The 25,482-nt window shown below is 36.0% G+C and overlaps 1 protein-coding gene across 3 annotated transcripts in view; it reads left to right on the top strand.

Annotated features, from left to right (window-relative positions):
* The window catches only part of LOC122518803 (nephrin), a 298,229-nt gene extending 274,425 nt beyond the window's left edge, over window positions 1-23,804 (top strand). For all 3 annotated transcript variants that reach the window (XM_043637915.1, XM_043637908.1, XM_043637923.1), the window contains exons 11-15: window positions 1,500-1,659; window positions 5,702-6,001; window positions 10,109-10,429; window positions 22,882-23,112; window positions 23,366-23,804. In XM_043637915.1, coding sequence (XP_043493850.1) covers window positions 1,500-1,659; window positions 5,702-6,001; window positions 10,109-10,429; window positions 22,882-23,112; window positions 23,366-23,736 — 1,383 coding nt within the window. In that variant the 3' untranslated portion in view covers window positions 23,737-23,804. The remainder of the gene's footprint in view (window positions 1-1,499; window positions 1,660-5,701; window positions 6,002-10,108; window positions 10,430-22,881; window positions 23,113-23,365) is intronic.
* The last annotated feature ends 1,678 nt before the right edge of the window (window positions 23,805-25,482 follow it).

Raw genomic sequence — 25,482 nt, 5'->3', positions numbered from 1 at the left:
GAAACAAAGTGAATATTATTTGTCTGAAATATTCTTACAACAATTGTGGTTGAGCGTCAACAGTGGAGAAAGAGTACTTTAATACTTCTTTGTTCTCTTGTCGTATTCTTACTCGGAAGTTGGAAAATGTTTAATTAGATGGTAATAAGCACAACGAGACGATTAAATATCATTTTTTTGTATAGAAATAAAGTATCGTCGCTGTTAAGCATATTTAAAATAAAAAAAAAAAACCAATCTTCCTACAATATCATACAATTGTTCATATTTCCGAATGTTTTCGAATGTTATCGGGTATTACGCCATCGGTAAAATTATATTAGAGTATAAATAACGACACAATTGAAAGATATTTTCTAGATTATAATTATTGCCGTCCTCGAATAGAGTCATTTTCAAATAATAGTCATCTGGCAATATCCATCGAAGTACCTTCGTGCATAAGCTCGCAGTAAAGACAAGAACAGCGGTATCTTTTATCATGAAAGTTATCGAGCCACATATTTCGGTGGAAATGTCCACTTCGCGGGTAATGTGCTCGCAATAAAAGGAGAAGCAATATTCTTTCCACGTCGACTATCTGATAGTAGGGAAGGATATATAATACATTATTATACGTTACGCATAGACGTAACTCGAATAATAAATTGCAACGCTTAATATCTTCTTTACGAACTATCGCTCGCAGGTTATAACGGGCTTTCGTCGATTATAACAGCTGCCTTCGAAGGAACGAACGCTTTTAATACAGACAAGCATGACTTTACGACATTTATATGACGTTTCGTGAAGAATGAACTTTCTTTTTTAAATAAAACGAATACAAACAAAATGTCTTCTTTTTTAAACCATTCATTGACTTTGAATGAATTCAATTTGTTTTATCGTCAATTTATTCGTCATTCGAATAAACCTAGTTTTTATTTCCCATAAAACCAGTTTCAAGAAGAAATCCTTGCAAGAAATTTATCAATGTTTTCATACGTAGGTACGTAGAAAGGTAGAAGAACACGCGCACTATTGTGCAACAAGAAAATTTCATACAACGTCGTATCCTCGAGATGACGCATTTAGTAACACGCTTTTCTCTTTATCTTGCACACCGAGATACCGACTCGGCAGTAAACGAAAGAGCAATAAATTGTCTTGGAGAAAAAAAAAATTCTACTCGTAACAAGGATAACTCTGGTATCTTATAGGTAGAAGCGGTTATCTCTAATTTATCGCAAAATTAGAAAGTAACGAGCGATGAAATTGCGATTTCAAGCTCTGCAACTTTAAAGCAAAAAAAGCACAGGATGGAAAAGCACAGAGAGAAACAGCAATAGCAAAGTAGAAACAGAGAGAAAGAGAAAGAAAGCTTTTATTTCTTTCCCTTTTGTCAGAGATGCGTGCACGTTATCGTCCTTGAAAACGACGTCAGAACATAATGTTCTCCTTGTACGACCAGTTGTTATAATATAATACATCCAAGTTATGTTGTCTGTTGCTTGTTATAGAACCAGATCCTGGCGCACAATACATCGGCAAGAATCATTTGGTCGAATCAGAGCCTCGTCCTGCAGAGTGTCACAAGGAGCAGTGCAGGTCGTTACATTTGTGCAGCAACAAATGACCTTAACGAAACGAGAAGCGAGCCTCTACACTTTCGCGTTAAATGTGAGTTATTTATTTAAATTTCAATCGAAAATCTCGAATTCTTTCGTTCGGAGTAAATCACTCGAGTAACATAAATCCAAATCTTGTTGAACGCGAATCACAGTTTTATAGACGATTCCACTATTTAGATTTCATTGATATAACCAACGAAAAGATCGTACTTTTCGATACATGTATTTTAACCCATATATACATAGACATGAGGGATCGCGAAACCTTAAGGATCTCAACGGACTTGAATATTTCACGAGTGCTTAGCATCGAATACATTTTTAATACCCAATTCCCAGGTTATGGCGTAGCGTCGACGGGGTCAACTGCCGACCTCTAATAACTTGGAAGAAAAATACAGATTCTTTTTACCAAGAAAGAACTTTTTTCTTTTTTATTATCGAGTTCATTACTAACAAAGTAACTAAGATATATAGTACTAGTAGACGAATACTTTTCAACTTTTTTATCGAGAACTTCATTATATTCCAAATATTCTTGCTTTATACCTTTTGATCCAAATCTCTATCATTAATATCTACTTAACAATGAATTTCTAATGAGACCATAAAAATCGATAAAACGAGCACCGATAAACAACAATCTTACGAGGATCTCTAAATTCAAAGATTTCATCGTTTCTAAATTTTACTTTTCCAACGTAATAACGGCACCCAGCATTTACGCCGCCAGCGGCCACATTATAAATGAGATCTTGCACCCTTGGGATTAATATGATGGATAAATTATGGTCGCATACCGAAGAAATCTGTCATCGAGCGTTAATAAATTTTGTCGCTAGTTATAAATTCTCCTTGCTCCATCCGCAATGCTCCCGATGATTTATTAGGACGAGTACTCTGCAGGTATACCTGAAAATATATGTACAGCAAAGATCACCAAACATTTTCTAGATAAAAGAACAACTTTCGTCGTAAAATATACAAGCAAAGCCTTAGGTACGAGAAATGAATTGTTTGAGTTGGTTACGTCGTTCGACCTGTCATTAATAGTTTGAGAAAACGAATTTAACGATTCGAGTGAAAGTGAAACGATATCTCTGTGTACGCTTTCGTTATTTTAATTGTTTGCTAAATTGGTATTCATTAATTAGTTGCTGCTTGTAAATATCCAATTAACGTCCGTGTCGATATATCGTATCGATTAAATGTTAACCAATCTATTTATGACGTTAATTATTACACAATTTTATATTCCTGATTTCAAATTAATGATACTCCTGGAAATTGTGTTTGTGCTAAAATTAACACAATTCGAGTGACGTTAATGGGCGTCGTCAGCCAGTGCATTTAACACGATTTATAATAAAAAGGAAGAGTTGTTAAAAGGTATATAATCTAAATACTTAGATGAATATTGTGGGACGAGCATTACTTAAATATACATTCGTGGAAGGATTGGCTTCTGGATGATGGGCTCTGGATAGCTCAATAGATAGCAAAAAACCAGTGGTTCGAATCCCCGGTCTGATCAGTCCAGCGGTTGAATTTTTCCACGAATCTTACAATATTGTTACATAAATTTAAAAGCATATATTAGATATAAATTTATAATCCATCTATTTTTATTATTTTCCCCTTTCTTTCGTAAACGAGCTACAAATATTATATTAACTTGTTTTATTAAATTAATCTTGAAAATAACTGTATTACTTCTTACGTTTGGTAACAGTGACTTTAGAACTGGGAAGAAAAATACGTCGCGATTTCAATCGAATTGATTCGTAGATCTTTTTACATTTACGCGAGAAAACATTCTCGTATTTTAGAAATTTTCTTCGAAGTAACAAGTTACTAGGAATGACGCGCACGAGTTACATGTCGTCGAGTGTTGGATATTTACACGCTTTGTCGAGATTCGATTGCTCTTTCGGCGTCGGGAGAGAAAGGTGTCTGTGAAAAAAATTGCTCACGAAGATTGGCCTAGGTCGTAACCGACGTTATCCCCCATCTCCGTGAGAACAGACAAGGTTCTTTGCTTTCGAGGCACGATCTCGTCTTTCCCTTCGTCCCCCTCTTACTTTCCTTCTTCGTCGAGGGCTCATGTGTTTTTTTTTTTCTTTATTGTTTCTCTTCTTTTGTAAAATAGCAAGCGAAAGGGAAAAAGACTAATAAAGAAAGAACAAGAAGGAAAAAGACACAGAGAGAGAGAGAGAGAGGGAGAGAAATAGATAGATAGATAAATAGATAGATAGATAGAGATAGAGAGAGAAAGAGAGAGAAAAAGGGAGAAAGGGAGAATTGGAAAAGAAGATAAAGGCAGTTGAGATAAAGGCAAACGAATCGTTACAAATATATATCACTAGAAAAGATGCGACGTGAGAGAGAGAGAGAGAGAGAGAGAAAAGAGATAAAGAAAAAAGAAAGATAGAAAGGCCTTTTTGCATAACTCGTGTCGAAGAAACGATTCGGCGAGTCGTACGCTCGTAAAAGTCGTCTCGTGACAAAATGCCAAAGCGTGCTTCGAAAGCGACACGCGCTATCGTTATCAACTGCTTGTCTTTCTTCTTACCTTTTTTCTTCGAAGGTCAATCCTTGAGAAAGGATTTTTTATTCAAAGCGACAATAATATAGAAAAACGAACGATCGATCATTGTACGACGACGACGACGACGACGACCAATATCGACACGACTTTGAATATCGTTTCTCAAGAAAATTCTAACAATGGCTTGCCAGACAAAATTCTGTTATTCATTTAACAACGCTTTTCATAGTTGTTTCTGTAGGGTTGATATCATACAGTTTAACTGTAACGTTCTGCCTTCTAATCGTGTATACTGCAATAGAGAGAAACCAATTCGTTTTAACGGCTTACGAGACGCACGAAATTAACGTCGGTTTACAAAAGTAAGAAAGGGAGAGAATAAAGGTGGGTTAAAATACGCGAGAGAAACTAACTCGGTAGGTACGCAATGGAGGATATAATATAATAAGAATGAAAATGTACGCGCGCGTGTCTGTTCCGCAAGTTATTTACGATTAACAGAGAAAATTCATCAGCCGTGAGCGAATTCTCTCTGAATTTCATTTACTTTCCATGATCTTACCTCCGAAACAAGACTAATTCTTGTCAAGAGTTTAAACGTAAAATTTTGGAAGAGTATGGTAGAGTAGGTAATATCAAGAGGACAAGTTGATTAAGTAAGTTTGAGGGATGTCGATGTGCAAAGAGCGAAAGGAGGAAGATTCTCCGAGGCCCTCCTTTTCGACGCTCGTCAGAACATTCTCGGAGATTATGGCCCATAATTAATGTCCTCGTCGTTTAATGAAGACCAGACTCTTTCTCGTTTCGGCAAAGAACCGGCCCGCAGTAAAAATTTATCTTTCCGCCCGACAATGGTAATTTCCTGCGGAGTCTAACAAAGCCGAGTGTTGGCGAAGGGAAAGTCCTCCCCTCGCTGGCGCGGATGATACTCGTCGATAAAGTTTATCGAGAAACTCGATTAACGCGAGATTCGTTCGACTCGATTAATTTTTCAAAATGGATGTTATGTTAGATAGATATGCATACTTATTTTATAACATTAATTTAACGTTCGAATATAATGTCTAATTGCATGGCGTCGTTTCGCTTAGAATCTCATCGCATCGGGAATCGATTGTAAATTGCAAACCTATGCCGATTAAAGGAACGATTCGCTTCCAACCTACCTACCTACCTACCTACCTACCTACCTACCATCTGTGTTTCTCTCCGGGGAAGTTCATTACGTGATTGGAATCAAAGCGAATGGATCTTAATTGATCGAAACCCAACGTTCCGGCGATCCGTCGTTAACCTGTTACTTCCTGACAATGATCGTGGTATTGCGAGTTCCGCCACGTTACTGTTCTCTCCATACGAACGGTTAACCAACGTATGTTAACCAACCTATTGACTTTGATCGTTGTCCCACCCTCGGGTCTAAAGCTTCAATTGATTCATCTAGGAGATTACTATTTCCCTCGATATTTATACAACTTAAGATGAAAATCCGGATAAGAATGTGAAATAATTTGTTCAATTGTTTTCCCATTTTGATTTTCAGTCGCGCCAGTTTGTAAGGACGACAGGATCATAGTGGTCGGAGCATCGAGAGGCGAATCTTTGGACATTGCTTGCAGGGTCGAAGCCGATCCACCAGCTCATAATTTTCGTTGGAAGTTCAACAATAGCGGCGAGACCTTGGAGGTCTCACCTGCAAGGTTCTCGATGGAGAAGTCGAGTGGCGTTAGCGTGTTAAATTACACGCCAACTACCGAGCTGGATTACGGAACGCTCTCCTGCTGGGCGGACAATCTCGTCGGTACCCAAGCGAGACCGTGTCTCTTCCAGTTGGTAGCTGCTGGTAAGTATTTAACGGACAAGCATCGAGCACACGGACCCTGCAAATCGTAAATTCCTTACCACCAAAGCGAAGGGAAACGTCCACGGCAGAACTCCATTTTACATTGTCCTTCCTCCCTGCCTCCTACTCCATTTTGCTAATTCCTCTAGTTCGATCCGTGTCGTCAAAGGATTTATAGTTCCAAAGCACGTACATCCTTTAATCGCAAACGTGTTTCACCGAATTTCCGAATACATTCTTTTCGCATAGAATATTCGTCTCTTACGTTTTTTATCTTATTGTCTACGAAAATGAGCTATGATATACAATAAATGAAATGAATTTGAACAAAAATATTTAAGAGATGTAGATATGTAAACTTCTTCGTTTTTACGTAAAGTCTGTTTATTTATTTTTCAACGTGAGTGATTTATCAATACACGAAGAGACAAAATAAATCGAATTTACGTTGAGATATACATAAACATCCTTAAAAGTACTCCAGAAATATATTTTACGAGAGTGATTGGCAGAGTAATAAGTTAAAAATGTCTTCAAATGAAATCTATATTTAATGGGTTAATATATACGTAAAAGTTTTTAATTAAAGTTATCGACGTTCTCCCAAAACAATTATTTAATTCTATACGAAATCTATATCTGGATAGGAAAGGTATAAAATATAAATTAAAACGAACTTTTGATCATTTGTTTGGCCAGTTGAAAATGTTCGTTGGTTTGTTCTTCGAGCATAATCCATTAATAAAATGCCGGAAGTGTTGTAAACACCGTTACTACGAGACCGCACAGGGTTTTAATTAAATATATTAAATATAGGAAATCTGTATTAGACCGTGGTTTTGACCGATTCTCGATCTTACCTAGGTATACCACCTGTACATAGATAAGTACCTATACCTACGTAGCTCCAAGGAAATCATCCTAAAAGCATTTTACAAAGTAGAAAAGTTTCACGTACTTGATACGAGGACTCACCGTTTCTGTACTCCATCGGTGCTGAATCAATTCCATACAGAAAATTGAATTTCGTTTCAAGTTATTTGATTGCTTTACGTGAACGTACCCATAGTCATTACGAAGTGGAATTACTTCGAAACAGTACTCAAAATTTTATTTTCCCTTGAGTAAGTATATAACCGTTCTTTAGAAAACCTTATAATACTTCTACCAAGAGTAAAGAAGATTTTTAAAGCATATATAACATATTCAAATATACAGAATATTCGACATTTAATTTGATCAAAATTTACAGAATATACAAAAATCACGAAGTTCGTTTATTTTGTGTTCATTGGTAAATTAATAATATAAAAAGAGTAAGAGAAATAAATATATATTTAAAACAAAAGAAAAGAGACATATACATATCTCCTTACATTTATTAAACTTTCTCGTTTTACCATCCGTACCGAAAATATTTGAAGGTATGTATGGCGATGTAAATAGTTATCCAACATTATAGAGTTACGGATGCGAAAGTTTAACGCTTGTAAATTATTCGGGGATCGTCCCAGTTAATTCCTCTTCCATTACGGGTAATTCCTCCTATTTTAGAATATCAAGAGAAATCGCATCCACCGCAAGCATTTTATTTCTTCGTTTTTCCATTTTACGTAATAATTGAAACGATTCTAGCGAAAGTACGATAATTATGAGTATTTTCAGACAACTGCACAAATAATCTCGTTCCTTCTAACGTCCCCTATTAACGTGATACTGTAACATTGTTATTCATTAAAAAAGAAAAGGAAAGATAAAATTAAAAGAAATAAATAAAAAAACTGGTGTGTGTACTTATGTACGCACGTAAGAAGTTATACTTCTTTGCCGTACCAAAACGAATATAACCTCAATAACCTCAAAAATAACTTCAAAATAATACTTCAAAGAAAAAAAATAACTTAAAGAAAAAAATAATTATTATTATTATATATATATATATATAAGAAAAAATAAAAAAAGAAAAAGAAAATATCGAAATATAGATATCAGTCCACACTAAATATAAGACAGATATATCGAATTACTTCACGCGTCAACAGCCATGGCGCGGTTACAGCATTAGTTCTCGCTTCGATCATTTAAGTAAAGTAGCGCTGAGTACGATTAGTATTTGGATGGGTGACCCGCTTGAGAAAAAAAAGGGGGGAAGAAGAAAAGAAGACAACTTCATGCCGTATACTTGAAATCGCTTTGCCGCGCGTCGTTAAATATCGACAAACTTCATGGTGTCGTTTTTCCAGACGCACAGAACAAAATCACTCCCCATTACATTTTCCCCAACGCGCCAAAATAAGTATAACTTTCAAAAAAGAAAAAAACAATCAAACGGTACAATGAAATAATAGTTTGAGAATTTTCATGTTCTTAATGTGAAGGATTTATTCCATTCATAAAGTCTGGTAGGGATCATTGCAAGTGCAACAGAGAGTCAACCTATCATCACACGTCATGGTGACGTTAATCCTCACCGCCGGACTTTCCACCAGAATTTCGTCGTTTTTCCAAGCGCGATCAACACTGACGTTGACGCGACGATCACTCGACGAACTATTGACATTGACGAATATGCTTCCGTGTGGGTGAAATTGTGGGCTAGAAAATAAAACAAGCAACCACTTTTTTCTCACCTTTTTATCTCTCCTCTCTTATTTTGTTGTCCCGTGTATCGGAAAATTCATCGTTCCCATTTCATTCGTCCTAGTTTCCAGATATCTTCGAGAACCTTTTTTCCTTTGCATTTGCTATTATACTTACTTTCGAAACGAAATTATTTTCAGCCTACCATTATATTGGTATCGGTTAGCTATTTCTTCTTCTTATTCGAATATCCCTAGTGTCGTCCTTTCTCGAGGATTTCTTTTCTCGCGAGCGAGAAGGAAAGACAGATAAAGAAAGAAATAAAGAAAGAAAAAAGAAACGAGAAGGGTGAAAAAAGGTAGGGTAATAAAATGCGAAGAGACGGCAACCCGGCAAGAAAACGTGCTGACCTGTAAATTACTCCAAAGAATTCCCTATTATTTATTACATGCTACATCGAAATAAATTTTGCGCAAACCACGTTCTCGAAAAGGAAACGTTATCGAGAATATCGTATGCGCAACAAAAAAGAAAAAGTAGTTAAAAAAAAAAAAATGATATTTGTAACACCATACAATGTTATATAAATACACGCTCAAAGCGGATATTAAAACGGAAATAATAAACTCTGCGATTCGCAATATTTCTACTTGGTGAATCGAACTAGGTGTATCCTACCTTCAATTCGCTTTTTCAAACATGTACTCGCTTTGATATTAAAGCTTTTCCTTTAGATATGTATATGTGTATGTATACATATATGTATATAAATATACATAGTAAAGAAATATTTGTATATGCGATATTTTGATAGTAGATACAAATTTTATGCTTAACGCCTTTATCCTTATTATACGTGGAAATTGTTTGGTGGCAATGGAAATAGATATGACAGTACCGAACGGGTTAAATTTCAGCGTCAACGTCCGTTTAAAATCAAAATAAATGAAAACTGCCTAAAGAGAAAATATAAAAACAGGAATATACCTATATCTATAAAATATAACCAAAATATTATACGTAGTAGAAAAAACAAGAATTATTTTATAAATAGTTAAATCTGTAAGAATTTTTTTCCTTGCAGAAAATAAAATAAAAATTAAATTATATATTTATATAATATATAAAAAATGTACCGAGCGTTGCATCAATTATCGTCAAAATCAGGACACATTTATCGTAATAAATTTCATTCGGTATGATAAATGCGCTTTGATGAAAATCATAACTCAAGATTACAAACGTTTCCTATACGAAGAAGGATAAAGTAATATCGTATTTCGTGAAATTAAAAAGTTTCGTAAATGGGGCTAACAATGTGTAATGAATATGAGTAATAAAAAATTCATAAAAGTACGTTTCCCTTTCTTTTTTTTCTTCTTTATCGACAGACATAATAAAAGATAGATCTTCTGACAATACGAAGGGGTAGAAAAAAAATATTATAAATTCTTTTCAACGTACACATTATTATTGAATATTTCTTATTACTTCGGACTACAAATACGTACGAATATTCTTTTCTAGGAAAACCATTTTCCGTTCGAAATTGCACATTGGCCAATCAGACGTATACGAGCGTGGAAGTGAAATGCGTGGCCGGATACGATGGTGGACTGACGCAGAAATTTGTGTTAGAGGTCTATCATGGCGATATTGACTTCCTGTCGACCATCCAGCCTCTCTATAACGTTACCAACACCGAGGAGCCATCCTTCGCGCTTTCGGGTCTGGAAGCGTCGGTTGAGGCTGGCGTTCACGTCGCGGTTTATGCTGTGAATGCCAAAGGCCGAAGCCAACCAGCAATTCTCAGTGAAGTTACGTATAGAGATGCTGAAAAACGGACTGGTAAGTGAACTTTTTGTATTTTGCTATCTCCTATTCTTATATGTTGTGTGTGTGTGTGTGTGTGTCTAATTCTATTATATCATACCTAGTATAATACTTGTAGGTATTTTAGACAATCCTTTTTTTTTTCCTAAAGAAATCCGCGAATTATCTTCACTATATGGCGCATACTACATATCACGTATATTTCATTCTTTTGGTAACCTATGTCAAATGACATGGGACAAAAGTAAAACCGAGCTCGGTATTACTCCGTACGCTTCCAAGACAATTTATCACGTCGAAAACAGATCGCAAATACGTTTAACGTTACCCTATGAAAGTGAACAATGCGAGGATGACGTAGCTTAGAAGAGTCTGTGAAATGGTGCTTTATCTAAGATCATATGAAAAACAAGCGGCTGGATATAATGTACGTAAGCCGCCGTACGACAGAATGAATAATTTCCTATCACGTGCCACGTTCAACCAGCTGAGTTAGCACGACTGCAGGCAAGCAAGCAAGCAAGCAAGCAAACGGGCAGACCGGTCAACCGGTCAACCAACCGGAACGAGAGAAACGTAGCCCACAGTGATCCGTAAGTTGCCCAAAGCAAGCCCTAAGAGATATATCCTTAAATACGGGAAAAGTATCGAGAGACTGGTAACATTGCCCTCTTCGATCGCGTTCTTGACTGTTCAAGATCTTAGTGAGATTAGTAAGTAACAGTCGACGACTTTCTTCGATCGACAACGTGTTACCGTATTCCAAGGATTCCCTCGGGAGCACACATGGTAGGTGCCTCTTTTGGGAAACGAATGGGCTTGCTCGTGTGGGTGGTGTCAACGGTTGGGAGTAAGTAAGACGAATAACCCACCCTCACGAGACAACATTACCAAACTATCAACGCACTACATCCGTTTCCTTCTTTCTCTCTCTCTCTATCTGTTTCTTATATAAATATATGTGTTGCACTATTTATATAACATAGATAACTATGATGTGTATTTGTAAGATATTACTGTAATATAACTTATAAGATAACGATGATCCAACGATATTGTCGAGCCATTTTCGAAATAAATCAAAGATCAATCATTTTTACGAATCAGGTAATTGATTGAATATATATTGTCGATAATAGAAACCTCAATGAAGAGAACTGCGAATTTCGGTAGATTGCGTTTCGATTTATATCGTCGTGTCATTTAAGTGAAGTTATTATTAACCGTTCTTCTTGTTCCAATACGTACCATGAATATTTTCTAACGCTAATGCAGCGAACCGGCGTCGAATTAAGGAAAGCAATTACAGATAATGGTTCCAGCAGTGCCCAACTCCGTAACCGAGGAAAAGCTAGAAAAGAAAAAAAACAAGAAGAAAGAAAGAAAGAAAGAAAGAATGAAAGAACGAGTTGGAGGAAAAGTAGAAGGGTGTAAAGAGGAGATAGAAGAGAAGGAAAGAGGGAAAGAGAGAGAAAAAGAGAGAAAGAAATAGAAAGAGAGAAAGAGAAAAAGGGAGCCATCTAGAAGAGATACGAATGTACCGGATGGTCATTAAGCGGCTCTAGCTACTCTCCTCCCTCTTCCTCTTTCATTCTTTTTCTCTTTCTAACACTGGCACTATCATGACCCCACTCTGGTGCCCTATTCCCCTCTTTCTTTCGTCTTTTTAGACATTAAGCCGTTTCGCGTGCGGTAATTTTCCCGGGGTCATTTTTGCCGCTCTTCTTGCTTCGCCGTTAACTTCACTTAACTCTGTTTACCCTCGTCGTCATTTTTCTTTTCCCATCCCTCCGTCCTCTTTCGACTTTCCTCTTCCTTTCTTTCTTTCTCTCCAGAGCCAAACGTCCAGGTTCTTCTTCTCGTCAGGACGTTCAAGTTGAAAGCTGCCGAGCGTTGCGTCGAGAGCAGAGACTCGCCTTAAAACTACGACGCCTTCGTCGACGTCCTTCTCTCGGCAGAGGAACAGAGAAGACTTTTTTTATCGCACACCTCCGCCAACTTATTTCGTCGTTCTGCGCGGGGAACGTTCCTTTTTTTGACGGTCCACGCCAGAGAGATATAATTAGCGGAACTTCTCTTACTTTTTCTTTTTTTCATCTTCTTCTTCTTCTTCTTCTTCTTCTTCTTCTGCTTTCCTTCCACACCTTCATTACCTCGTTTTTTTCTTTTTCTTTTTCTTTAATCGCAAAAAAATGTCGCGCCGTGTTACATTTCTTCCTTTTTCTTCCGACTACATCAGTGCAACCGGACGAGGAATTAAATGAGAATGCAATTAGTCCTTTTTGAAAGGGATGAATAATGAAAGTTTAAAAAGATCATAGACCCTTCAAAGATAAATATTAATATATTTAGAATATATTTAACATAATAGAAAATAAGATAATAAGACGATTAAAGAAACTATTATTCTGTTCACCGATATGTAACCAAACCACAAATTTTCATCCGGAATTTTGTAATATAGTTCACCAACGAGCGTCTCAATGGTGAATCGATCGTTCTTATGATTTTATTCGGTATCGTTATTTTTCACACCCCATTACTTTTCCATTAACAACTAACGACTGTTCTCGCGGTTATAACCGAGATATACCGAATTTTTCAAATCGTCGAACGGAACACGTTCTACGTCAAAGACAAAGTCACGAAACGCTTTTCAACTGTATTCACCATCCCCGTGATATGTTATGTTCGTGTTATTATTCCCTTCGTTCATGTGAGTTTGTATAGACGTAAGTATGTCGAAGTGTACGCGTAAACGGGAGAGAGAGAGAGAGAGAGAGAGAGAAAAATAGAGAAGGTAGAATGAAAATGAGAGAGAAATGGATAAAGGAAGAGTCAAAGTAGCTACGTACATATACCGAGCAGTTAGCGGCCGTTATCAAAGTGGCAGCGGCATACGATATTAACCAACAAGCGCGCCCTGTTAAAACTATTTATAACTTTTGGACTCGTGCCAACCGCGCTCACGTCGGTTTCGCGTTGCACTTGCCTTCGGAAGTCACGTTTCACCCTCGAGTTATCGTACCCACTGTAAATTATATAACAAAAACATGATGGTCATACTGCTAAAGCATAGCTTTATTATTAGAAAGAACAAGATAAACGTTACTCGCCAATTTGATACTGACCATTCTACCTATACCGACAACGAAAACTACCTAATCTATTTCTTTCTCTTCCTCTTTTTCCTCTCACTTTCTCACTTTCTCATACTCTACGTCAATTTAATTACAAGGAAAATAAACAGAATTTATATATACGATATATACGGTTTCAAATTTACAGGAGATTAAAGGAAAACGCTCGGTCAGTCAATCACGATAAATTTGACGCAATTTAAACTGTACAATATGAAATTCAAATGAACAATGTTTGAAATATACCTTGCCTCATGAATATTGAAAATATTTGTAAACGTTAAAATGCATCAATAAATAATAACGTTTGTCGTGCGTTGAGGTATCAATATTTCCTCTAATCTTTCACAAACTTCTAAACTACCAATGTTCGTTCGAACAAAATTGTTTTTCCCTTTTTTCCTAACGTAAATGGACTCTACCGGAAACATGAATTCTCCGTACATTTATGAATCATACTATACGTGCATGTCCATTTCCGCAAAGTGATATCACAATTGTGAAGAAAACTAGGAAACGCCCTAGAAATTCCTCAAACTGTTGCCCACCAACAACGTTAGCCACTAACACCACCCAACAGTACTATTCGTAACAACATAATGCTACAGGAAGTATCATAACAACCCATTCTCGAGTTTCTAAGCTCGTTTCTAAATATAGTTTGGAATTAAGCGAAACGCCGAGCTGAGATTATGTGGTAAGAATAAAAGAAGAAAAAAAAGTAAGTGAAAAGTATAGACTTTCGTGTTTGATTTTTATCTAATAAAATCTTAACATTCTTAAAAACCTCGGTACAAATTTTTTCCTTTCTTAGTCCACGCCTCTACATTGCTTAATGCGATACCGTTGCGGTAAGATTTCCGCGTACCCAAACCCACAAGCATAGGAGAAATGGTCCTTCGTTTAAATAATGCTTCCATTGCTCCCTAAGCTCTCCCTATCTCTCTCTCACTCCCTCTCTCTATCTGACTCTTTCCCTCTTTCTCTTCCTCTACCTTTTCTTCCTCTCATTCTGTCGCTACCCCACCTTTGTTCGCTCCGATCGTTCTAATGGCACTATTAGCACTTAACAAAAGGGTGATAGTAATCTCCTTTGACCCCTTCCAAAGACATCCTGTCTCTTAAAGATTATTATAATAATATTGTTCCCTATCATGTTATATATATATATATGTATAAATATATCCAGTGTAGAATGTTAAGCTACTTTTATTCGGAATTAGCTAAATGAACAGCTACTATTCAATCAAATAACAGAGAAATATATATAGAGAGATCTTCTATCTATCGAATAACGTACCCTCATGATAGTATGTCCTATATATAGGATCCAGTTTGATTTAACAAAAGAGAAGGGTAAGACTATAGTAGTGATAGCTTGCTCGATACGAATTTGCTCAATTTCGCTAACCGGATCTAACACCTCGTGCGCCTGCGAATAGGAAAATTCAATTTGCGATAATTATACTGGAGACAATCAACGAAGTGAACAGTGTAATGTCGCAGAAATTAGCTTAAGCGTTGAATCGCGGATATGAAGTCTTAAATTACCGCGATAATAATCGGTTAATTAATGAAATCGCAAGATCGCCTGGTCCATTGCCGGATAATACTTACTTAGACGAAATATGATTTCGGAAATGGTAGTATAATACTTGAGCGCTTATTCCCGAAAGTTAATATTTTCTTCGAATATAGAAAAGAAAAAATTAAAAAAATTAAAAAACGGTTATATCATATGACAAATCTTATCTTATATAAACGTCTTATTTTATTCAAAATTCGGGAACCATTAAGCCGTTTCTAATCTTTCCTGCTAACTATCGGACTCGAAAGTCAGAAACAGAAACAGAGAAACGGTTTTGATTTGACGTCTGATGCTAGAATTTCTTGAGAGTTTCCGGATTAAGTGTCGCGACTAAAGCTGGAGAACGTCAAACGCAGCAGCATTTCCGTGTTAAACTAATACAAGAGAGTATCTATATCATAACGTTTCTTACGTATTATACTCACTATAATAACAAAATGTAACCGGAATCTAATTTTCTCTAATTATCGCATTACGAAACTCACTTACGCGTTATCAAAACGTGTCACGTCCGCTAATGAAAGGACTGCAATTTTTGTACGGGTTACACTTTACGAAAGAAAAAATCGATTAAATGATAAATCAATTGTAAATAGATAAAAAGGATTGCAAATTATAGTGAAATTATTATATAGGGCGAATTAATTTCTAAAGTGTCATCATAAATCGCTAATTCAATCGTATCTAATCCAAAGTGGAACAAGGGTATCCTGATCGATCTACAAACTGGCATAAATACCTGCCGGCAGCGCATCAAACTCATGATCCGTCCACTTCGATAAGAACAAGAATAGTTGTGGGAGTAGGAATTAAATGGAATAATTTGGAGACGAAACCATGCCTTGCGGCTATTCGAATTAAAGCGAAATCAGAGAAGTTAGTCGAAAGTCGGTGAAGGAAGGAAGGAAGGAAGGAAAGGGCGATAAGGGGGAGGTGAAAGAGGAGGATGAGGAAGAGGAGAACGAAGAGATAACGTCACATTGGATATAGGGCTCTATCCTCACCAACGCTACGCTCGTTGCTACAATAATAGAGATTAGGATGGCTGGCCTTAAGCCTTTCGAGCCTCCGTCGATCGGCCAATCCCTTTGAGATAAGCAATTATTGTAAACGAAATCTTCCAAATCTCTAACCAATTCCTAATCTTTCATCTCTTTCTTCCACTTCTTTTTCCCAAAATAATATATTATTTTTCTTAATTAAATACCCGTCTCAACAAAATTCGTACCACTAACCATTAAGCTTGCTTGCTTGCTTGCTTACTTAATTACATCTACAATTATCCTACGATGTAGTAGATTAATCTCATTTTCCTATGACATATTTAATTTACAAACGTTACTTAATTGATTGGAACATTTTCTAGAAATAAAACGAAAGTCTTTGACTTTTTTACATTTTTAGATTACGATGATAATAGCTCTTTGATTTCATATCTATATAAGGACAAGTATGTGTCGATGCAAAAGCATCATAGTCCCTTAAGCACATGCGTATAGGTATATGCAATATTCAATGGAAGCGAGCGAGAGAGAGAGAGATAGAGATCAGTTGGCGAGCCGATCGATGATGGGCTCTCGAAACTGGTCTAGCTGATTGCTATTAAGAGGATACCAAACCGCTCTCGACGTCATTGCTTGACATCCTCAATTAACTTCGAGTATCCAAGCAAATACCTTCTAACGAGAGATTATGTAAGGCCATAATGACGTTTAATGTAAATAATGAATTTTTTCTATGTGACCTTATCTTAAGTTTTATCATTATTTGACAATTTTTAAAAAAGGTCAGATAAATCGGAAAAATAAATAAGTAGACTCGCACTACCGGTTTCATTAATTGAAAGTAGAGGCTGACTCTAAGTTAGTTTGCCAGCTAAGAGAGCATGAGAGGGGAAGGAAGATTGTGTACCAGCGATTTGGGGTTGACCTAAGGTTAAAATTAATCCAGGTGAGCCGAAGTTGGATTTGAGCTTCGGCTAAGCCTGGATTCTTGGTGACTTAACCGACCGCATGACCCTGAATAGCGTCTTACGTTTAACCCCAGAACCGAAACGTCACCGTTGCCGGACTTAAAGGAAAGCTTTTTTACCTTTTTCTTCTCTTCGAGTTACGTAGGTACTTACCTATCGTTCTCGATCCTTCCTCTACAAACTTTTTCACTTTTTCTATGAGCGAAGAGATCTAAACGATTTTATCTAATCGTAAGCAATTATACGCTTAGGATATAAATCCTTCCAGATTCCTATAGGGACGTGGAATCTAAAATAATCCTTCTCTTAGATCGAAAAATAAGTTCTTGCGATAATATCAAACTTCGTTTACGGTCGTGATCAATTTTTTTTTTCTTCTTCTCCTCTTCGACGACTCAAAAAAGGTGGTCACTCCTACCACCGTTTTCTTTTTTTGTATTATAGATCAGAAATTAGCGATACGTCGATCGTGAAAAGATTTTTGATTGATCATAGCCAACAGGAGACACATTTTTTGATACATTTAATATTGGAAAAACTTGATAAAAGTAAAAAACTAACAAAATTAGAAAATAAAATTATAAGACTGAAAAACTGATTTATACTTACAATTCAGAAAACTTCAAGAAGATTATTAGAAATACGTAAATAGAAAAAAATATCTCAATATCACCAAATGTAGCGAATTAATTTTTTCATATATTTAAAATTTTCCCATATTAAAAATTCATTATCTTCGTCTGGATATACACCAAATTATGAACGCTTGGTTGGAGATATGTAGACGCAAACTTCCCACTAATTATATTATAAAAAAATATAAAATTTAATTTGTGTATCTTTTCTGTGGCTTTTTAATTAATGAATATTAATAAAATATCAAGTTGGTTTAATATTCCCTCCTTCCTATTGTCACCTATTTGTACACAAGACACACGTTTAAATATGTTAAATGACAAGATGTTAGTATCTAGATCGTGACACACTTTTAGAAGAAAAAATTGATATATAGAATGAAGTTAGCCACTCCTGTTTTAGATTATCTACTAAACTCGAATCCACTTTCTTCGAAATGTGGGGGGAAAAAAGTTCAACGACTTTCGACCCCATAGCTTTTTCACGATTCGAAAGAGCTCTTGTTGGACTATTCGTTCGTCCTAAAGGAATTTTTCTCAAATACTCGCACCGGAAGCGGACACAGAGCCTGTTCTGACCCTACGGCAACCTCGATTAGTGATCTAAACTTCGATGAACTTGGGATTCGAGACTCCACTGGGATATGCGATCTCTTCTCTTCTCTTCTCTTCTATTCTCTCCTATCATCTCTTCTTCTCTCTTCTCTTTCCTCGAGGATTCTCTTAGTCCTTTCTCGAAGGATCGCCAGTAAGATCCGGTTTATCTTTACTACCCTGCTCGGCAGACGTTTCTTCGTGTGGAACTCGATTAAACTTCCATTGCAACTTTTACGAGACACTGTTGGAAGCTTAGGAGAGTAAACGATGGCGAGTCCTACCTGTTATCCGCCATGAAAGCCCTTTCCGAGAATGCGCCGAACTACTGGAATATAATAATCAAATGAAAAATTTATTCTACCTCATTTAAACTTAACAGTTAATTAAACAAAAAAAATTACTTAAGTACTTTCTAGACTATAGAATATGCATAAGTCAACTATAAGTATGTCGATGATCAAAGTAACAATAACAATTCTTTATTATTTGTTTTGTTTTAATGGGGCCTAATAATCGGATTTTTTTTAATCCATTTATATCTATAATTGATTAAATCAAAATTTTATGCGATTTTAATTATAAATATAATTAAGAACGTTTAAAAATGAACAAAAAATGCAGAAAAAAAAGAAATTCATGCAATAAGAATCATCCTTCTCATATTTGTTAGGTACATTGCATGTATCATTTTGCATAAAAATGAAACTGACTCAGAAACACTCGGGAAGAAGAAAAGATCGAGAATAGAGGAAAAAAATAGAGAGAACGTCATTCATGTAAATCTTCGTGCTTGTCTACGACTCACTTCGAAATCTCATTTATCTCCGTTTCGTAAAGTTCTCCGTTGGGGAAAGATGCACGCGTCGGTTGTATAGCACTCTCCTTGGATGCCACGAGAGTCGATGAGTTTCCATCGTTTATATGCCCTTAAACGTCTCCTCGACGTGGCTCTTGTGCTTCTTTAAATCCCTAGAATCTTCATTTACGGTCCGGTTTATACCCTATGAGAAAATGGCTACAAATATGTCCGGTATAACATGACGCGTGACGTCGAATAAGTTGTGCATTAAGCGTCAACCCCTTTCAACTGATTAAAGTCATCTTTTACAAGTGTCAACTCTCTTCTTCTTCTTTTCCTTCCCATTCTATTCTTACATCTCTTATATTATATGATGCACTCGTTTCGAGTTCGTAACCTTGTTTTCTTAAATTACTTTAAATTATTTAGAAATCTAACGGAAAAGTACTATTACTAGTACCTATCACATAATTTGATAGTTTTGTTTTATCAAAAGAATACAATTGTTAACATTTCTTAGGGAAAAATTCATACGAGTTAATAACATCAAACAAATCAAGTAAACATTATCCAAATTTTGTCCATATCCATTTTGTCCTTGCACACTTACTAATTGTATTACGAACAAATTCGATTAAAGCATACATATCTCCAGCCACAGGCGTGCACTTCTCTTTTTGATAAACCGCCATGTACTCTCTATGTACGTATACAGTACCTACTGGTCGATGTTTGCGAATATTTACAGGGAAATCGTTATAACGTTGAACGATTACTTTTGTTCCCTGCACGTCGCGTTAACGAATGATTCATTAAGTGCAATTTTACAAGGGTATCGGATATTATCGCGCATTGTTAATCTTTCGACGTGATAAAATATTAGTTCAGCTTTTGACCATCGGTTCGAAAATTGCGAAAGAGAAAAAGAAATTACGTACCGCGAAATATCTGATCCATTATTTTGTTAGAATTTCTTCCTTTTTCTTTTCTCTTTTCTCTTTTCTTTTCTTTCCCTTTTTTTTTAATTTTAATTTTAATTTTACTCTAACATCATCTCTCCCCATTTATCGATTCATTATCGGAATAATGTTAGATAGCCACTCATCAACGATAAGCTACATGAAAGCTACATAAAGGAAGGGGAAAAAAAACGAACAACCTAAAAAGTAACGATCAGTTAAGAGACTCTACATTAATGCCCTTCCCGAGAAGTAACGTTGTAAGATAAAACCATAAAAACACTTAAAGCTGCAAAGAGAAGGAGTAAAAGGCTAATGCATCCTAAGCAATATTCGTATTTTTTCTTCCGTTTCTTTTTTTTCTTCCTTTTTCTTTAACATCAAATGATATTACGAAGAAAGGGTTTGTTAAATGAAACTCTCAAAATTATGATACATAGGTATACTTTGTTTTCTAATCCGATATATGAAAAGAAAAACTTAAGAAAAAAAAAAACAAGAAAAAACAGAAAAAATTAATATTTGAAATGGATGTAACGAGAACGTTACATCGTCTTTAACAAAAGAGAACGTATTAGAGGAATGGACGACAATAGAAAGCTCGCAGGTATAAAGTTAGACACTAAAAAGCTGGACGGTTTAGCTTTGCTTGAAAAAGAAAATAAAAACGAAGGGAGTGGCGTTGCTTTTTGAAAATGAAGTCGAAACGAAAGAGAAAGAGAAAGAGAAAGAGAAAGAAGAAAAAAAAGAAAGAAAAAGAGAGAGGGGGAGGGATAGGGAGAAAAGTGGAAGAAGGGAAAAGGGATAGTTTAATACACCACGCAACATTGTATCCACTTTCACGGTGATTCTACTCTAGTCTTTCGTATACATCTACGTAGAGAGAGAAAAAAAGAAAAAGAGAGAGAGAGAAAGAGAGAGAGAGAGAGGGAAAGAGAGAAAGAGAAAAATAGAGAGAGGAAAAGAGAAAGAGAGAGAAAGAGAGAGAGAGCTCAGTGAGCGCAGCTGGGCTGCTCGTACTGAAAGAAAACAGTTTTGTTAATTATCCGACAAAAGCAGCAGGCCCAGTCCCACGCTTGGTACGCGCTATCAAATGGAACGTCACGTGTATGCTAACACACGCGCGCAAGCACAAGCGCGAACGTTGAAACAGTTAGAGAACGAATCGTGCACGGAAAACAAACTGTGGAAAGATCTTTCTCTTTCTCTTTCCCTCTCTCTCTCTCTCTATCTGTCTCTCTGTTTCTCACTCACTCTCGACCTTGTTCTACGGGGTGATTCTTGGACGTTTGTCTCTGTTCCTACGTAAATGACTGGAGATATAAATTAATCTTTCTCATTAAAGTTTCGCGATTGAAGTCTAGCAAAAAAAAAAGAAAGAAAGAGAGGATAAGACTGAGAGAGAAAAAATAAATGTAACGCACTGAAATATCAAGCCTTTAACCAACTTTCGTATTTTCGTTATAAAGAACTATATATCTCGGAGAATCGCAATCTCCCTTCTTCTTTACTGCCAATCGCAAATAAACTTATTAGAACGGGGGGCAGAACGTGATTATACGAAAAAATGATTTATTTTAGGTAGACATACCTATACGTAACTAAACAACGGAATATATTTCACAACGAATTATCTCGTGAATAAAGTTTTTTTGAATTATATTGTTTGATAAATTTTTCTCTAAAATGAAAAGAAAAGAAAAGAAAAGAAAAAAAAAACAAAAAGGAAATAAAATGCCTATCTCCGTGTTTAAAAAATATTCCACAAGTGTCAAATAATTTTGAGTAAAATGCGAACGTAATAATAATGATAATAATAATAATAACAATCAATTTAACTTCTTTCCAGGCTAAAATACTCGACGTTAATTTTGCTTTGACTTTTACGATTACTTTTGTTTTTTTTGTTTTTTTTTCCATTCATAACCATTTTATTTCATATCTCTTAAAATTTAGTCGCAAATTTGAAAAACAACCCGGTATATGCCCGTCTACCATTCCCTCGGTGTTAGCTCGTGCGCGCCGCGTATTCACACAGATGTAAATTTTTCAAAAAACAAATGAATATTGTGAAAAGCACAGAAAAAATAAACGTAGTTTTAATCTTTGCGCCGAAGAATAAAACGGGCTTTTCTCTTCTCGTTCTGACCAAGCTGTTTAGTCTAACACGCACGTATGCTTAACTCTTATTTCTCTCTCTCTCTTTCTCTCCTCTCGTCATCATCATCATCGTCGTCGTCGTGGTCGTGGTCGTCGTCGTCATTTCGGAGTTGCATGAAAGAGGAGAAAAAATGAAGCACGGTAAATAACCACGGAAGGGCGGTAAACAGTCGTTTTCTTTTCCACGGTGACAGAGCGTAGTTAATCCTCAAGCTCGTCGTAACGTTCTTGTTTCGCGACGAAAGCTCGACCGAGCATTACTTCGAATACAAAGAACGAGTACAAGCACGCAGTATATGATCGAGCTGAATACTAACGAATCTACTACATTTTCCCATACGTATTCCTATGATAAATAGTTCACGAAAGAATCACAAATACTCCTGATAACAAGATCGTTTATAAATAATCTTACATGATAATATAATACATTACACCTATTTAGATGTGTATAAACGCATTAGAAAGAAAAAATATTATGTTTATCGTATAATAAAAATTTACCACGAACTTTGATACGAATTTAATAATCGATCAAAGTTTTTCTCAAGAAAATATTTGTATAATAGATAAATCTAAAATTTATAGTAGAAATATCTTCCGTTTATTTGCTTCAGGACAAGACGCGGGAATCGTTCTGTCGCCAGTAATTGGAGTGATTGTTGGCACTTTGGTTACCATCAGTGTTATCATTTTGGTGGTCGTCATACGAGTGCGAAGGGAATGCATCTCGAAACCGCGACACGAAAAGCCGGCCGAACTTAGTGAACTACCAGCACAACAATATCCTATGCAGAATCTCCAACAGACCGTAGAGACCGATCCTGACGTTATACCAAATAAGTTTGGTAGGTTGTTCGATAGATCAGCCATTCTAGAAATGCATTTCTCTGTCATCGAGGGAGGAATATTCGCGTAGACTTGAAATCGCTTTTCTAGATTTTAACTGACGATATAAAACGAAAAATAAAAATGAATAGAATAAATAAAAGATATAAGAAATACGATGATCCAGTATGAGGCATGAAAAGCGATTTAATTGGAGATTCGTGTGTGTTAAACGGTTGTATAAATAACATTGTACCGTGTTTAATGTTTCAGAAGGTATTCCCGTCGAAGTCAGTCCACCAAGTTATCCAGCTGGATATCCTCCGGGACACTGGGTAACACCCGGACCTACGCCAAGTATAGACGAGCTTTGTCACAAATTTAGCGGTAGGCCAACGGAACTGAGGTTACCCTCGAGAAGTACGATACCGGTGCTACCGAATATGCCGATTACGGGAGTCGGAGTGATTGTTGGTACCGGTCAAGGTGGTGTCGTAGTTGGTGCTGGGGGTATTACCGGTATCAACACGCAAGGTGTCGTCGTAGGTGGAGGTCAAGGAGTAGTCGTGGCTGGCGAATGTCTCGACGGTGAAGCGATTAAACGTCGACTCATGGCCAATAGGCTTCCTGAGAGCTGTGTCTAGGCCGAAAGATAACGGGGAATGTCGCGAAAAGAGCCAACGACGAAATTCGAATGAAAGAAATAAAGAAAGAAAGAAAGGGAAAGTAGAAGAGAGAAAGTGGAAGAACAAAAAATATTATTTGTCACGTATATCGTTAAAACAACCGCGATGGAAAAGAAAGAGACAAGATCCGCCCCTATTGTTTTCAAAATACCTTCTCTCTATAGCCAAAGATATCTCTTACGGAAAAGAAGAAAGACATTGAATGGAAAGGGAGTCGCAAGCTTGCTAAAACTTTCCTCAAGAGTTTCTGCGAACGTCCCTCCTCTTACTATCTTCGAAAAGACGCTGAGAACTTTCTTCCTACCTTCCTTATGTTTTCCCTTCTCGATGTAACTTTTCTCCGTTTCTATCTTTCCGCTTTCTCTTTATCTTTTACCTCCTATTCTTTGTCTACCTCTCATTCTCTTACTTTCTTCTTTCAACTATCAACTTTGTTAACCGATGATCTCCAATAGCAACGTTTTTAATTTCTATCTGTGGATAAGTAATTACACTTATAGAAATATTCTCTTCAAGTTTAATAATCATTATTTTTATTTAACGAAAAACCATGGAAAATATTTCAATGCGTTATTTTTCTTATTGCTAAAAAAAAGCTGCCTCATATACTCTTTTTCTTTTATTATTATTATTATTATTATTATTATTATTATTATTATTATTATTATTATTATTATTATTATTATTATTATTATTATTATTGACCCACCTTACCTTGGAAGGCGAAAGACGTAAATGTAACTACGTGTAAGCCTACCAATCACGTCGTCGAGGCCTGAAAGTATCAGACCACGAAATGCGAGAAAAGATAAAAGGCTCTCGAACGACCCCTTTTCTGGTGGCTCGAATGAAGATGGATGAAGGAAGCGCGTCAAGATATACGTTGGAAAGGAGAATGAGAAAGCGAAGGAAGAAAAGAAAACGAAATGAATCGAGAGATAGGGTAAAAAAAAAAGAAAAGGAAGAAATAAAAAGTAAAGGGAGGAAGGGAGAGGAACGGAACGAAACGAAACGAAACGAAGAATAACCTGATGCTATTCTGACGCATGCTTTTAAAAGCACGAAGAAGACGATTTTAAAATTAACTGATCAATTTGCGATATCAAAAGAAATCCTATTTTTTGTAGTTTCTATTTATAAATCTCAATTCTTATCAGCCTCGCTCGAATTTTTTATATTCTAAATTAATATTTATGAGAAAAGTTGATTATTATTATTGATTAAATTATTGTTTGCCTCTTTGATTTTTTACTCTGAGAATTTTCATTATATTTGCAAAATAAAAAAAAAAAAAAGGGAAAAAAATAATATTATCGTTCGATCGAGTCTCGGGTCTATTATAATAATAAATTAAATTTCTTTTCTCAGCCTGGTACAAACGATTGTTTAATCAAAAATGAAGAAAGGAAATCATATTAAATAAAAATAGCATCGATCGATACGACGAGAGGAAATTTAGCAAAAATTGCATTAGAGACGAAGAAGATGGAGGAAAATGATTTGCGCGATGAAACATATCTTCTATGGTGGAAAATGGAACGGTGAAGTGGGTTGGAGGTGGGAAATGGGGCGCGCGTAGCATCGTTAGAAATTTGTTTGGAAAGCTAAATCTCTCATATCCCTTGAAAGAAAAAAAAACAAACAAAAAAAAAACAAAAAGAAAAAGGAAAGGAAAAGTAAAAAAAATAACCAGAAAAATGCAGT

Source organism: Polistes fuscatus, unplaced genomic scaffold, assembly GCF_010416935.1.
Source record: "Polistes fuscatus isolate 324 unplaced genomic scaffold, CU_Pfus_HIC Scaffold1, whole genome shotgun sequence".
Taxonomy (NCBI): Eukaryota; Metazoa; Arthropoda; class Insecta; order Hymenoptera; family Vespidae; genus Polistes; species Polistes fuscatus.
The sequence above is the reverse complement of the archived record's forward strand: the minus strand, read 5'-3'. Positions and strand labels throughout refer to the sequence as shown.